A 15,771-nucleotide genomic window follows, 5' to 3' on the forward strand; every position below is an offset into this window, starting at 1 on the left:
GAGCGAACTGTTGTGTTTCAGTGTTAGAGAGCCGCCCCTGCATGTCTCTGCGTGATTCTGCTTCAGAGTTTGTGCATCTTTTGTATCCCAGCGTCACGCTGTAGACTTATTGGCAGTATGGGTGCTGAAGCTTTGTGCTTATTTCTAAGCTCTGAATTGCTCTTTTGTTGCATCGGACGGTCAGGCTGACAATGTGTCCGCTCTCCGCCCCCTCTTCGGGGTAAACAAATTCACAAAAAAAAGCGCATTAAGACCCTCTGCTGTCACTAAGCCCAGTGATAAATTAAGTAAGTCTCATTTCACCAAGTTATTAATCTTCATTTTCATACCACGAGAGATATGCAAATTAGTACACTGGAAAGAGCTTGGTTTTCCAGTCCAAACATGCCTCAGCCTGGGAAAAAAATATCATCCCTTTGTGCTGAGCAAACACAGACTGGAAACACAGTTCAACGATGGTTAAATGATAACACTTTAACTGACTCAGAGAAAGCAAACTCACCTCACTCTGAATCCGGATCAGTAGATGATTAACCTTTTGTCCTAAAACTTTAAATTTAATCTCAGTCCTAAGTAGCCTCTACATTTAACCATTTTATTTCACTGTTTAGATATCACCACCAACTATTTTTATTCTTGTAGATTTTCTTCTACATTTGTCCCCATATGATCTTTGTTTTTATACCAGAATAAGATGGATGAGTGCCCAGAAATGTCTCCTGGCCTTCCTCCATCTCACGGCCCGACTCCTTCCCAGACAGCCCTGCAGCACACTCAGCTCATGCTGACTGGCTCACAGCTAGCAGGGGTAAGACTAACAAATACGCACATCCGTGCGCGCTGCTATGCCTTTACCCCGCTTGCTTCTATTCGTGCTGCTTTTTGAACACTTTGTTTCCCTTCTTCGTCCTAACTTCTTGCTCTTTTCCTCATCTGTACCTGCCTCTTTCTTTCTGCAGCTGACAGCTTTATTGCCAGCGCAGCAACAGCTGCTGCTGCAGCAGGCTCAGGCGCAGCTCCTTGCTGCCGCCGTGCAGCAGTCCAATGCAGCCCATGCAGCTCATGCTGCCCATGCTGCCGCTCAAGCCAATCAGCAAGCTCAGGCAGCTGCAGCAGCAAATCAGCAAGTCCAGCAGCAGCAGCAGCAGCAGCAGCAACAGCAGCAGCAGCAGCACACAGGACAGACAGGGCAACAGGCTCAGTCCCAGGGACAGGGACAGAGCACACAGGACAAAAATACCCAAAGTGTCCCTGTCCCACCTCCTCCGCCTCAGCTCACTCTCTCCCAGCCAATCCAGCTCACAGCCCAGGTACTGACCGCCAGTCCCGGACATTTCCTGATCAGAGAGGGGCCTTCAGTCAGTCAAACAACTCATCCTGATTCACCCGTTTGTTCTTATCATTCTTCTCCACATCCAGACCCACTCCCTTTTTCAAATGAGAACAAATCATATATTCACACGCCTTTCCATTGTGAAATCCTTTTTTTGCAAATATGAGTCAATTCCATCTTGCTAACAGTTCTGATCTTGTTTCTCTGTTGAACAGGACATTCAGCAGCTGCTGCAGCTTCAGCAGCTGGTGTTGGTTCCCGGTCACCCACTTCCGTCTCCAGCCCAGTTTCTCCTCCCGCAGGCACAGCAGAGCCAGCAAGGTGGGAGAGCCAGACGTTTTGATTCATGCAGTGTTTTATAAAAGTATTGATGCCCTTTTCTCATTATGTCACATTAGAGGATGTCATGTGATGGACCGACACAAAGCGGACATAATTGTGAAGTTAAAGAATTGGAATACACAGTTAAATTTATTTTTACAAATAAAACCAAGAAAAATGGAGATTTTGAAAGTTGGATTTTTATTCTAATATTATTTACAAATAACTGTCACTCTAATTGTATATATAATGCAGCTGCACTTTGAAAGCCCTAGGACAAGAGCAGATACCAAATTATTGCATATTTTGGATCCAATGCCAGGGGCTATATCAATACTGATAAAATACATTTTATTTACATTTGATATGTCATCAAACATCTGAACATAATGTGTTTTTTGTTGTTTGTTTGTTTGTTTGTTTTATTATTATTTTTTCAAATATTTGGACAAAGTTTAAAGATGTCTACAAAGTCATTAAATAACATATTGACATGATTTGGGTGTAATTCTCGTAAATAGAACAAAGTGCAAAATATTACTATTTGAAACCAAATCAAAACAAAATTTATTTTGAGGCAGAGTTGAGAAACTACAATACAAAAATAGAAAATAAAAAACAAGAGTAAATCTGAAACTAAAGTATTAATCTGATACAGATAATGACTTGGTATTCATATTATCAATATTTTAGATTGATCTTTTCAGACAGAATTGTTGTACACTTTAAATCTAAATAAGCTGGTCAAAGTTTACACTCGCACATGAAAATGGCTGCAACAGATGCACAATTATACGCCTGTACATCTTTGAAAAGCAGAAGTAAAGCCTCCTGCACAACCAGCAAGAATGTAGCAAGTGGTTTAAGGATGGTAAGTCAACAACAACAACAAAAAACACGTCATTTCCAGTAGTCTTTGTACGCCCCATACCGCAGTAAAACCAGCTGACCAAATGTGCTGGAGATTCACTTGGGTTGCAAGGCAAGAACCAGTGTCTACTGATTTGTAACTTTACTTTTCGCTGGTTTTTGAAATGACAAATTTTTCAGACACCAAAAAAATAAACTTATTGACAAAAACTCCACTGTGTAGGTTTTTCAGGCGCTTGGGCTATTTAAAAAAAAACAAAAAGCAGCAAAAACCCAAATGTAAGAACAAAAACATGCAAAATGTGAATAATAATAGCTCCTATTTAAAATATTTCCTATAGTAAAATAATGTGGAGAACCTTGGGTTATTTTTCTTTCAGGTTCCAAACACATCCTGCTTTGTGTTGTTCTACATTGATGTTTTTTTTATTTTAACGGGTCGGTGTGTGAAAGGGTTCGATGGCTGCTGATGCAGACAAAGTCTCCTTCTTTTTGACTTATGCATAATTTCTTGTGCGTTCTTGTTGATCAGGACTCCTGTCGACACCAAATCTCATTCCGCTACCTCAGCAAAACCAAGGGAGCCTCCTGTCTGCTCCAACTAGAATGGGACTCCAGTCACAGGTAGGAAACTTTTTACTCAGTGGAAAAGACAAACCCACTCCCTCAACAAGCATGGTGAGAAAAAAAAGCACTTCCTTTCTCATTTTCACTTTCATTCATCTCATGTCCTGTCAGGTGCAGCGAGATAAGAGCATAGATGTGGGCGGAGGAGGAGGCATGACTACGGTGCCCTCTGTGACCTCTCACCCCGAGGAGCCCAGCGACCTGGAGGAGCTGGAACAGTTTGCCCGCACCTTCAAGCAGAGACGCATCAAGCTGGGCTTCACACAGGTGAGCAGAGCCAGATGTAGCGTCAGCATTGAAGCATCTCTGTCTGCTTTGACTTGTCTCAAACTGTTATCTTTCACCTGCCACCAGGGGGACGTCGGCCTGGCCATGGGGAAGCTGTACGGCAACGACTTCAGCCAGACCACCATCTCTCGCTTCGAGGCGCTCAACCTGAGCTTTAAGAACATGTGCAAGCTGAAGCCACTGCTGGAAAAGTGGCTCAATGATGCAGGTGAGATCTTATTAAAATATATTTACAATGTCACTTCTTTTGACTGAGGACTAACTTTGGGTTTTGCCCTGCAGAGACCATGTCCATAGACAGCACCTTGCCCAGTCCCAGCTCCCTGTCCTCTCCGTCTCTGGGCTTCGACGGCGTTCCTGGTCGCAGGAGAAAGAAGAGAACCAGCATTGAGACGAATGTACGAGTGGCCCTGGAGCGTTCATTCCTGACGGTAAGATATTAGTCTTTATAATAATAATAATAATAATAATAATAATAATAATAACTATTATTATTATTATTGAAAGCTGTTATGTAGTTTTTAAAGTTTGTATGTTTGTATTTATTTATTTGTTACTACTATAATTACTAATAATTATAAAATAAGATTCAAATTTTTTTATTCTGTTTATTAATATAGCTTCTGTTCAATTATCTACGTATTTTACATCACTGAAACGTAACGATTGTAATGTTTGCTGATTTGATGATCCAGGATAGGAAATTACAAAATCTTTTTAGTAAACACATAAAAACAGCAATTATTTTGTCGTCTTGTAGGCTTTTAAAGTTCTGGTTGTGGCAGTTTTACATCTCATTGTATCTGGCATCATTTGTTTGTTTGTTTGTTTTTTGTTTGTTTGCTTGTTTTTAACAAAGGGTTCATTTGACTTTTATCTATGAACTTTTCTATGTTCCTTCAGTAGCTAGCTGTGTTTCTGTGCAAACACTAGCAGGTTTTTATTTCTACATTACAGCTGATAACATTTTGGTTCTAGTTTTTATGACCCTGGCTTCGTCAACACAGTTGAAACAATGCAGACTCATTTTTCCATTCAGAACCAGAAGCCTACCTCGGAGGAGATCTTGCTGATCGCGGAGCAGCTGAACATGGAGAAGGAGGTGATCCGGGTTTGGTTCTGCAACCGCCGGCAGAAAGAGAAGCGCATCAACCCGACCAGTGCCACCCCTCCGCTGCCCAGCCAGCCCCCCACTGCCCCACAAACGCACAAGCCGCCCTGCTACAGCCCTCACATGGTGAATATCAGACGACGTGTCTCCGTTTGGAGACTGTTGACGTCTCGCGGCGTCTTATCGGTGCCGTTTTGTCTTTTTCTGACCAGATGTCCAGCCAGCTGTCGCAGGCCGTGACCAGTCTCAGCAGCACAACGGTGACCACCATGTCCTCCATTTGCCCCCTATCCTCCAGCCTCACTTCCACTCACCCCTCTCTCACCTCAGCCCACCCCCCTCTGAGCTCCACACCCTCCCCAGCGACTCCTCCACCTCCTCCCCGCAGCACAGCCAGCCCTGCCACTCCCAGCCACAGTACACTCAACCTAAACACAGGGTAAGAAACCCGGAGACGTTCACAGAATGCAGGGCCGGCGCAAAACTGTCTGGGGCCCCAAGAGAAGAATGTTTGAATGAAGGCACCACGCCATTTAGAGCAGTAAAAACTTACAATCTGATTGAGCCTGGCAAGAAAACCAGTAAGGAGATTTTCCAGTAGTGGATAAAAAACTTTTCTTCAGTAAGTAGAAGTAGAGTGTTCAATAACTGGTTTGAGAAGACACATCTGCATTTTCAAATGTTAAACTTGTCTAATATTTCTAAGCCAGCAGAATGCCGACCTTGTTACCTATTTGACATGAGACCCAAACCTACCCAAGCTTTTATTCTGGACCCTGCAGTTTATGGCAGGATGGTCCATCTTTCAAAGTGAAGTTCTGGGACAAATAGTGACATTTTCTTAGAACCAATGGTCAAATCATCTAATATTTATTATGATATTTATTTATTTAATATTTGTTTGTTTGTGTCTTTTTTTTTCACTTAGCAGGTGAATAATGTGCAGCTTCTGAAAACAAATTTTATGGTCTGGATTTTTTTTGACCATTTCAATTTTAAATTAAAATATAAAATTTTAATGAAAAATATTTTTCAAAATTCTTTTCCATTTTCATAATACAATTTTTCAATATAGATTTAGCTCATGAAACAACATATTAAATTTAACCTCTGTATTCCAATAAGTCAGAGGCTCTTGGGGGCCCCCTGCTGTCCTGGAGCCCTGAGCAGCTGCTTGGTTTGCTTGCACTTTGGACTGGCTCTGCCACAATACTTTAATTAAATGCCTCCTCTGTTAGATTGCAGGATTAACTACATCTGGTGGAAATTTTACTTTTGCAAAACAACAAAAACAAAAAATTGCACATTTGAGTAGTACTTTTAGGAAAATGTTTCTAATTGTTTTAGCCACTGAAATTAACTTCTAATTGGATTTGACTATTTAGGATAATCAAGTACAACAACGTAAAAATAATTTCTTTTGTTTTACTTTTATAATACCAAATAAAAATATGTAGCAAGAATAATTGTAACATATAAAAAAAGTATTTATCTGATGTTTCATAGCAAAAATCAAAAACACAAAATTATTTAATGCATTGTTAATCACTGTTTCTTTTTGCACACTTCCCATCACAAGTCATTCAATTTAGGCAAATTAAACCCACAGTGCTGCTTCACATTACCACACATTTTCATAAATATAATTCCAATTTATAATGCACAGCAGCATGCAGCGCTTACCTGCAGTTTGTATTTAAATTCTTGACACCCAGCACAAATGCATACATTCATAATCAACCATTCCACTTTATACTTCAACTTCCTCCTTGCAGTGATAAAATCTAATCCTGTGTGTGTCTGTGTGTTGTGTTCACAGCTTGTGGCGTATGGGTAAAAAGAACGGTGAAATGTCCAACTACATCACTGACTTTGCTGCAAACTTGAGGTGAGACGGGCTGCACATATCACTCTTAAAACAAGGTTGTATACCTTAGCTTTGTGTGAATTAACTGCAACAAATGAATAGATATTTAGAGCTTTGAACTTTTTCCTTCTTGCTTTTTCTGAGCCTTCCTCAGACAGAGGTCTGTCTAGATGGATGAGTTTATCCTTTGCCTTTCTTGCTGCTGAACTTGCTTTTTTCTCCTCACCTCTTCTCCTCTGCCTGTCTGTGTTTGTGAACATGCATGCACACGCGTGTGCCGCAACAGGAACACTGTGATGGGAGTTAACACGGGGATGAACCAAGCCCTCCTCGGTAACAATCCCCTGGCCACTATCCAAGGTGTGTGTTTGTAAAAGCAGAGAAATGGAGGCACAGGCATTTAATAATTAATGAAGGAAAAATAACGGTTTAGCGGCTAATAAACACTTGATCCTAAAAATGTTAAAATTGTTGTGAAACAATATTTTTTTTAAAATGCAGTGCCTTGAGATAATACCTATATTTGTTCATTTCCATTTATGCAATGGACCAATAAAAACGCAACAGTGTTGGTGCATACAGTGACAACTTGTGTTAAAAGGGGTTTTGCAAATAAAATCTGAAAAGTGTGGTGTGCATTTGTACCCAGCCTCCATGACTCAAAACTTGTGCATTTTAATGTACATCTCTATCAGCTTCATACATTTAGAGATTGAAATATCAGTCCTGATTTTGTGGGAAAATAGAGTTAGATACGTTCAACAGATACTCAGTTGTATATGATCTGGACTTTGACTAGGCCATTTCTCTGGCCCAAGTCTTTCGTGTTCTGCAGTCTCTATGTAGGTCCATCTTTTTTCTCTTTAATTCCTTGACCCTGCTCAGCATGATGCTGCCACCGCTTTAATTCACAATAGAGATGGCAGCTTACCATTCTGTACACATACCGGGTCAGACCCTGTGGCATGAAACAACGGGACTTTTCATGGCTTTCTTTCAGCAATGACTTTCTTTCGTACCCTAATGAATAAGTGAATGAGTAATAGGTTTCTCATGAAGAAGTTCTCCTATTTTAACTGTGGATCTATGCAGCCCCTCTGAAGCTGACATGGGTCTCTTGTGTGAGAGATTAATGCTTCTTTCCCCATGTCAGTTTCAGTGGGTTGATAGGTTTCTCTTCACCATCAGATAATGGCCTCAGCTGTGTCTTTAAATGCTCGGCTCAGGATTTTGTTTCAACACTACACTAATCATCTAAACAGGCGACTTCTTAAGATAACTGGAAGCGCTCTGTAAACAGATCCATACTTCTATTTGCAATGTTTGTAAAACCACATATTGTCTTCTGGCTGTGGTCGTCATGTGACAAGATGTGGAAATGTTTGACAGGGCACTGTAAATAAACGCATGTTCGCAGATTTTCCTCCGCTTAAGCAGTTACAGTCTCGCTCACTCCCACACAGATGTGAACCTTGAAACTCACATGCACACGCAGAACACAACACGCACCGTTATTCACCTTCCTACACTTGAGAGCAGCGCGAGAAAAGCCTTAAAACAAACTCCAGGTTTCTCCCCCTACCAATGACCCCCCACCTCTGAAGAGCCAGCGTCAGTTTGACACCGATCGGTTTTAATCACCTCCACGGGGTGAGAGAGAGCCTGACGGAGGGGGCAGGGGGCCTCATCAAAAACAGAAGTGCGATGATGACTAATAAAGTTACACACAGTGGGTGAATCAAGGCGCTCTGGTTGACTACCGACTGGAGACACGGATGAATAGGCAGCCGAGTGTGTTTGCTCATCAACAGTGTGAAACAGCTGAGACAGAGAGCGTGCTCCTTAGGAAATAAATAGCTTATTTTTCATCAGACGTCGCCATCTACAGCCATTAATCCATCCCAGCGTGTGTGTGTGCTTGTGTGTCACTGTGCTTACGCTAATGTGTGGGCTCGTGTTTTTGTTTGTCAGATGCTGATTTTGCTCATCTTTACCCTTTTCGTCTGTTTTTTGGGGGTTTTTAATCATTTTAACGTCAGTATTTCGCTCTTTGAGTCAGGAGACCATCTGTTTGAGAAGCTAGTTTTCTGTTTAGGAATCATATAAATATGAGTGTATTTGATTTAATGTCAAGAAACTATAAAAAAAAACAATCATCCAGCCACCAAAATGTGCCTTTCTTCAATGAAATAGAAGTTTTGATGTTTTCGTGGACTTTAGTGGGAGCTTGAATCTTGAAACTATATATTTAGTTAAGCATTTTATTACATGCATTGCCTTTTTATTCTCATCTGATATTAAGTCAGATTTTATGCCAGACTTAGTCTGATTATGGAGAACCTTAATTTCATTTTTCTTACTGCCAGAATAACAAACAAATAAACATGCATGTGTTTATTTTAATTGTTTTCAAATCCAGAGGTTTGCACATCTGGGTAGTTAACAGGATTTCCTTTCAACTTTAAGACTTAGGTGAAATATCTTGGGTTTCCTTGCTCAAGTTTCTCACAGTGGCTTGCTGAAAGTTTCGCTCATTCCTCCTGACAGAACAGGTGCAACTGAGTCAGGTTCACAGGCCGCCTCTTCTGTAGATTTCCTATCTGACTGAGATCAGGGTTTTGTGATGGCCAGTCCTAAACTTTGACTTTGGTGTCATTAAGCTGCGATGAAATGGGTTTGTTTCAACCCATTTGCTCCCAAATTTGCTCCTGACTGATGTCTTTAGATGCTGCTTCGGTATTTCCACATGATGTTCATTCGGTGTTCTTTAGTGCAAACTTTTCCGCATTAGGATGTTGTCACCGTTTTGACGTTATTTATCATATACTGTGTGACACACGATTTATGACCGACAGAGCGCTCTGCATTATCTATATTATCTAAGACTTGACTTTTCTTTTGATATTATTTAAGGTTTCTTTACACGGAAAGTCAGTGACTCATCTTGGGGTCATATGCTAAAATATGTCAATGAATCACTTTCTCTGATTTTTATCTTCCACCCACCATGAGCAAAATTACAAACAAGAATCAACTAATTAATATGAAACAGCAAGTGGTACAAATGCGCAAACTAGATGGAGCAGATTCTGCTCCTTATCAACAGTTTTTAAGGAGTCTAAATATGGGGGACTGTGTTGATCATTGCAAGAAAAGTAACAGCTTAGATATTTCAGAATGAAAGATGAACATTTAAATTAAAAGAGAAAAAAACAACCTTGACTTTGATAAAGTAGATAACAGGGATGAACTGCATTGAAAAAAAGAAAATGGAGCTCCAATTGAATACAAATGTGTTAATTTGGCACATTTAAGTTTGTCAAACTTACTTTATCTACATTTGCTTAACGCAGCAGCTTATTAAACTTTATTTAAATAAAACTGATTTGATTACATACTTAAGTAACTTTATATCTTTTAATATATTAAAAATGCATTTGTATATATTCTTTAAATATATATTAATAAATACGTTTCATAGTAATATAGTTATATAATATTACATGTATTTAATATTAGGTTATATTAAATACATTTAATATATTATAATGTATTAAAATATATTGACATTTATTTAAAAATATATTTTTATATAGTTTTAAAAATAAATTAAAATATATTCATATATTTAAGGTGGACCACCAGTTGTTGTTTTCAGTGTGTAAACTACAGGATCAAATGACAACCATGTTGACATGACGATAATAAAAAAGTAAAAGAATTTAAGTTTTTAATTCCTGCATCTCCTTTTCTGTCCCCAGCCCTAGCAGCCAGTGGTGGCCAGCTGCCTCTTTCCACTCTTGAGGGCGGCAGCAAGGTGATGCTTGGGTCGTCTGGGGGTCAAGGAGGCGGGCTTCCCTCCTCCCTCTTCCTCAACCACCCGACCCTCCTTCACATGGGTCAGAACCCCGGCGCTGGACTGGTCAGCGCCGCCATAGCCAAAGTTTCCCAGCCCTCACACTTCCCCTCGGCCAGCAGCATCAGCCCCACGCCCTGCTCCCCTTCCCCCTGCTCCAGCCCTGCCTCCTCCTGCTCCTCCAGTGAAATGGCACACAGCCCGTCCTCCCTGGGGGGGCCCAAGATCGAGTGACCACACCAGGGGGTCAATCAGAGAGGAGCAGAAAGGATTAAACAAGAACCTCGCCTTTCACACCAAAGCTATCTCTTTCTCTCTCTTGTGCTCTTCTTCCGTTTTTGTTCTTGTTTTGTTTTTGTTTTTCCCGGCATCTCTCTCCGTCTTTCTCTCCAAGTCTTTCGATGCCAAAAATACACAGAATGAAAGAGGAGAGAAGGAGGGAAAGAAGTAAGAGAAGGGAAAAGGAGGAGAAAGATTGAAACCAAAAATCTTTATGTATCCAGTAGGATGAAACTGAGACAGCAATGGACATTTTTCTCTAAAACGTGCGACGTGGCACGTCTCTCTGAAAGAAAACAAACCAATGACTCTGCAACAAAGAGATGGAAGAGACGGCACGTCCGAGTGCATAAACCAAAAATGACAAAAAGATAACTTTGACTATATGACAAGAAGGAATGGCAGCGCGGACAAAGAAACAAAGAGGAGAACTATCCTTTTTTTTTTTTTTTTCAATATCATTTTCCAAAAAGCTGCGGGTCTGAAAGATGAAGAGGCGATGCGAGGAGGATACGTTTAAACCAAAAATTTTACCTGAGGAGGAGGTGGAGACACAATGAGACAAAAAAAAAACAAAACAAACAAACAAACAAAAAAAAAAAAAACGACAACCAAACCAAAATCACAAATACCAAAAATACGGAGAGAAAAGCTTTATTCAAAGGACGTGTAAATACTGAAGCTATCCAGGACCAGGACTCTACAGCTACTGCAACAAGCAAACACACAAGCATACGAAACATGAAGAACCAGCTCATCCTGTCACTGACTCATTCTCTCTCACTTCATGTGTCTCTCACTGATTTTCTTTTTATAATTTTGTAAAATAGTGTTACTTTTTGCATCATGTGTGTGAGTGTCTGCTAGAAGAGCGTAAAATTGCATTCGTTTTCTAAAGTCCAACTTTTTAACACGTTATTTTCTAAGTACAGTTTAACATTTGTTTTTTTGTTTTTTTTACTATTTATTAGTGCTGTTACACATTTCAGCTCCTATTTATTGTTGTGTGCTACTGTAGTTTTAGCTCTCATCATTATCATTGCCATCATCTTCGTCTGTATCATCATTGCCATGTATTTTGTTTGAAACGCGACTCGTCCTGCAGCAGGACGGATGGCAAAAGTGATCCAGTCCTCACTAAGTGCCGCTAGCTCGCAGATCCAGGTGGCTCACTTTGTTGTAACTTACAGTGCGAATTCATTCATTAGGAAGAGGTTGACATGTTTAAGCGCTTATAGAGACTGCCCGACCCTCACTCTTTAAGATGAAAGTGTTAAATGCTGTTTCTTTCTCAGTAAAAAGAAAATGAGGGATCCTAATAAGTTAGTCCATAAATGAATTTATATGTAAAAAAAAAATGATAAAATGTATTAAAAACTGAGCCACAAAAGTATTTTTTGGTAATGGCAGCTGAAATAAATTTTGTTTTATTGTATCCTAATAGAGGTTAAGTCCAAGTCTTTCTAAAGTCCTTGGAGGCTTTAATTTTTTCCTGAGAAACTTTTCTGACTATCCATTAAACTCAGTTATCAGACTTACTGGCAGGACCACCTGGTCTCCCCCTCATTTCACTGGTTTATGGTGAAATGATGTTCTACTTAACTCAACTTTAGCTCTCTGGAATATTCAGAACCTTAGAAACATGTGAGCAACCAACGGCATCCCTTCGATTTACAACAATAAGGTTTTCAGAAAGCTCTTTGCAAATAAGTGTCATGCTCTTCTTAAGCATGACACTTAAGAAGAGCATGACACACAAGTGTCATGCTTCTTATTATGCAAAATTCACATTTTGCACATTTTATTCTTCCATTCGGTTCTCAACTGCTTCTAAAAGCAGCTTTAAAATAAACAGTCAGCTGTATTTTGGGCAATAACTTAATGTTTTTGGAAAATAACCTCCTGATTGTTAATGCACAATCAACAGGCACATTGCTGTTACCTAGCAACACCATTCCCATTACCTGGCAACCCAAGCAAGTTTGCCACTGTATGTGCTGTACAATGGCTACTGGAAAAGACAAGTGTTTTGTTGTAGGCCAACTATTCAGAGCCCACTTGCTGCATTGCTGTTGAATGGCCAGGAGGCTCTACTACTGCTTCTCAAAGACGTACAGGTGCATAGTTATGCATCTGTTTGCAGCCGTTTTCACATGTGAATGTGAACATGAGTTAAAGGGCCAGCAGCAACCTATTTGGATCTAAAGACAGCTATTTTGAGCTGTTTTAAAACAGCTCAAAAATTCTCATTATCTAAGAATAATTTTGTGCAAAAAAATGAAATAAACATGATTCATACAGAAAAATAGAAGAATCCTCAACTGTTGAAGGAAGCACAATGGGTCACTTTTAATGGACTAACCAATATTTATTTACACTTATATAAACTTTCTCAATACAGATCAGATTCCACTTTACTACAGATAACTTTATTACGGACTAATTTGTTATGATTTTTTGGGGGGCTGCTTGTTTTTTTATGTGAGTGTTTTTTTTAACAACATCTGATCTGGATTTCATCTCAGCTGCCACGTTAGAAATATATTTACTGAGAGAATCGTTGATGTGTTTGATACTTGTTGAGCTCGTTATCAGGGCAGTCCGTGTCTAAATGAACATGCCCAGGAAACTTCGCACGCTGAAAATGATGTTGAAAGTATGAAATAGGGGCTGTGATGGGAGATTTGAAGGAATAACCACTGAGACTGGAGGCTAAATGAGTCAATAAAACCGAGTTTAGTCACAGCTTGCTCTCGTCCCTGCGTTGTCTATCAGCACAGACCGCCTGACATCTGTACGTCTCGATGTATATGTCTGCTTCCATCATCACTTCATCAGTCACATTTCACATGTCATTTTCCACCCCACTCTTCCATTAATCCTCAAATAGATACCAAAGCATTATGTTCTTCTCGAGCCTTAGCCGAGACATAAACACAATAAAGAGGCGCCCATGGGGGGGTTATTTCTGAGGGACGGGGCTGAGAACAGGATGCTGCCACTGAAAGGCCCCACTGGAGAATCTCCTCCACCTGAAAGCTTTATTTAGGGGCGGATCTTTTACTCTGAACACCCCCCCCCCCCACACACACACACACACACACACACACACAGACACACAACGAAGGGTAGTCACACTTTTTTTTAAAGAGGATACCAAAAACGAACCCAAACCAAAACGACGAACTCTCTCTACCCAAGGAATGACTGAAGCAAACCAAAAACAACCCAAACCAAATGTGGCTGGAGAGAGGAGGGGAGGAGGACCAGCAGACATCCGCCTGTCCGTCTGTTAGCTTTCGGCCTGCAGAACTGCGGCCCGCTCTGAAACTGTGTAGCACTGATGGAGGGATGAACAGACAGGTGGAAAGACGAGAAAAACAAAGAATGGGTCCCTCCCTCTGCCTCCCTTTCTCCAGCTCGGCTCTCTGGTCCTGGATGGAGCTAAACGCAAATGACCTCACTGAACTGAAATCTGTTTTTATTTCAAACGTTTTTAGTTTTGATTCTGATTCCTTTTTCCCCTCTGCTGTGTCTCTTGATGCCGTTTCATGTACTGTATTTTAGTGCTTATTACTTATTTGGAATAACGTACTCGCTTACTTACTTACTACAAGAGCTCCTTATTTTTTTCGTAGTCGTGCTAGAGATTTTTATCAGGTGGTTGACGATAAAAACAAAAAAATACTGTGAAAATTTAGCTTCCAGATTTTTATTAGCCCGTCCTGGCGGGGGGTGGGAGGGGGGAATAGACGACACAAAAGCCAAATTGAGCAGCAAATCTTGAACTCGTCAAACCAAATACTGAAGCAAACCAAATTGTGCACGAGGACAAAGAAAACGGGTCAGTTTGTCTGAGATGAGCGTTTTCTGCATGCAAGTGTTCATTGGAGGCTTAAAAATGAAGACGTGGGTTGGGTCAGGAGTGATGTCTTGTAATTTTTGAACCCAAAGATGGCAATCTGAGCTACACTTTAAGATGCAGAGCTGTACTCGCAGCGTAGGCCTCGGTTTATTTGACGCGTGGGGAGTTGGACTCTATCCAAAGAATATTTGGTTTGATCCTCGCCGGGCGAAACAGTCGACACACGAGAATCATTTCACGAACCAAGCTTTAGATGTGGCAGGGAGGGTTTGCACCTTAAAGGTGAGGCCTTCCCTCCACATTGACTCTTAGACGGAATGTATCTGTTAGTGCTTCTATAGATTTTGTAGAAAAAAAATCTATGTTCTACTGCTTACTTATCGCTGATGTACTGAAAAGAAAAAAAAACTAAAAAAAAAAAAAGACTTTGAGAAAAAAGATCCTTAAAACATCGATAACTTGATTTTAGACCAAAAATTTTAACTATCTCTCTTTGGATTTTTTTTTTTTTTTAATTCCTCTTTTTTTTTCCAATTATGATTTAGACTTTTGATTGTACTATTTATTCAGGGTTGATTTATTGGATTGTCTATTTATTTGTTAATTTATTTCTAGAGGTGCTTTTCTGATCATGTGATGGGTTTGTAATGGATTTTCTTATTTTATGCCCCCTGTGAAAGGTCTTCATTTTGCTTCTTTACACCAAATAATACCAGAAATTTATTTTAAAAGCCCTGGAGAAACTCTACATACAGTTCAACATCAGTAAAGACGTGTAAAAGCCTTTAAATAAAGTCATATTTTATTGCAATAATATAATCCTACACTGAAAATCTTTAGAAAATCCAATGATGAGTGATAATTGTTTTTAATGTCATTGATGGCACACTTATTAGGGCATCTAATTATTTCTTTATATTTATTGCATCAATTTAATTTAAGTTGTGGATCAAAGTATAATTTTCTAATTAATATTTCACAACTTCCTGTTTGTCTTGGGTATATACTTTTGTGACACCAAGATCATTTCTCTTGACAGTTCTCAAAAAAAGACTCTCATTAGATCATGCTATTTCAATAAGGTCCATGTGTTAATCTTAATTTGCCACAAAAATAGCTACTTAAATTCCTCAAATTTTTTTAACTACCAGAATATTTTATATAAAAACCTGATGCAATTTTTCAGAAAAATGAGCATGGATCATCAAACGATCAATTATGTTTGGAAAATTAGCAAAACAATGAAAACATGATTCACTAGATGTAAAATGAAGTACAGCTCAATCCCCAGATCTACACACTGTTGGCAAAAGATGGTTGTGAAATGAATTAACAACATGAGTACCAACCATTT

General features: G+C 39.7%; 1 protein-coding gene across 2 annotated transcripts in view; it reads left to right on the forward strand.

The window, feature by feature from the left end:
- The window catches only part of pou2f2a (POU class 2 homeobox 2a), a 56,817-nt gene extending 42,585 nt beyond the window's left edge, over window positions 1-14,232 (forward strand). The window contains exons 5-16 of one of the 2 annotated variants that reach the window (XM_055048141.1): window positions 689-808; window positions 960-1,310; window positions 1,549-1,654; window positions 3,057-3,148; window positions 3,263-3,418; window positions 3,506-3,647; window positions 3,722-3,870; window positions 4,479-4,676; window positions 4,763-4,989; window positions 6,370-6,438; window positions 6,704-6,777; window positions 10,179-14,232. In XM_055048141.1, coding sequence (XP_054904116.1) covers window positions 689-808; window positions 960-1,310; window positions 1,549-1,654; window positions 3,057-3,148; window positions 3,263-3,418; window positions 3,506-3,647; window positions 3,722-3,870; window positions 4,479-4,676; window positions 4,763-4,989; window positions 6,370-6,438; window positions 6,704-6,777; window positions 10,179-10,507 — 2,013 coding nt within the window. In that variant the 3' untranslated portion in view covers window positions 10,508-14,232. The remainder of the gene's footprint in view (window positions 1-688; window positions 809-959; window positions 1,311-1,548; window positions 1,655-3,056; window positions 3,149-3,262; window positions 3,419-3,505; window positions 3,648-3,721; window positions 3,871-4,478; window positions 4,677-4,762; window positions 4,990-6,369; window positions 6,439-6,703; window positions 6,778-10,178) is intronic. The other variant, XM_055048143.1, reaches the window with a different exon arrangement.
- The last annotated feature ends 1,539 nt before the right edge of the window (window positions 14,233-15,771 follow it).

This window comes from Poeciliopsis prolifica, unplaced genomic scaffold (assembly GCF_027474105.1).
Source record: "Poeciliopsis prolifica strain line A6 unplaced genomic scaffold, Auburn_PproV2 SCAFFOLD026, whole genome shotgun sequence".
Taxonomy (NCBI): Eukaryota; Metazoa; Chordata; class Actinopteri; order Cyprinodontiformes; family Poeciliidae; genus Poeciliopsis; species Poeciliopsis prolifica.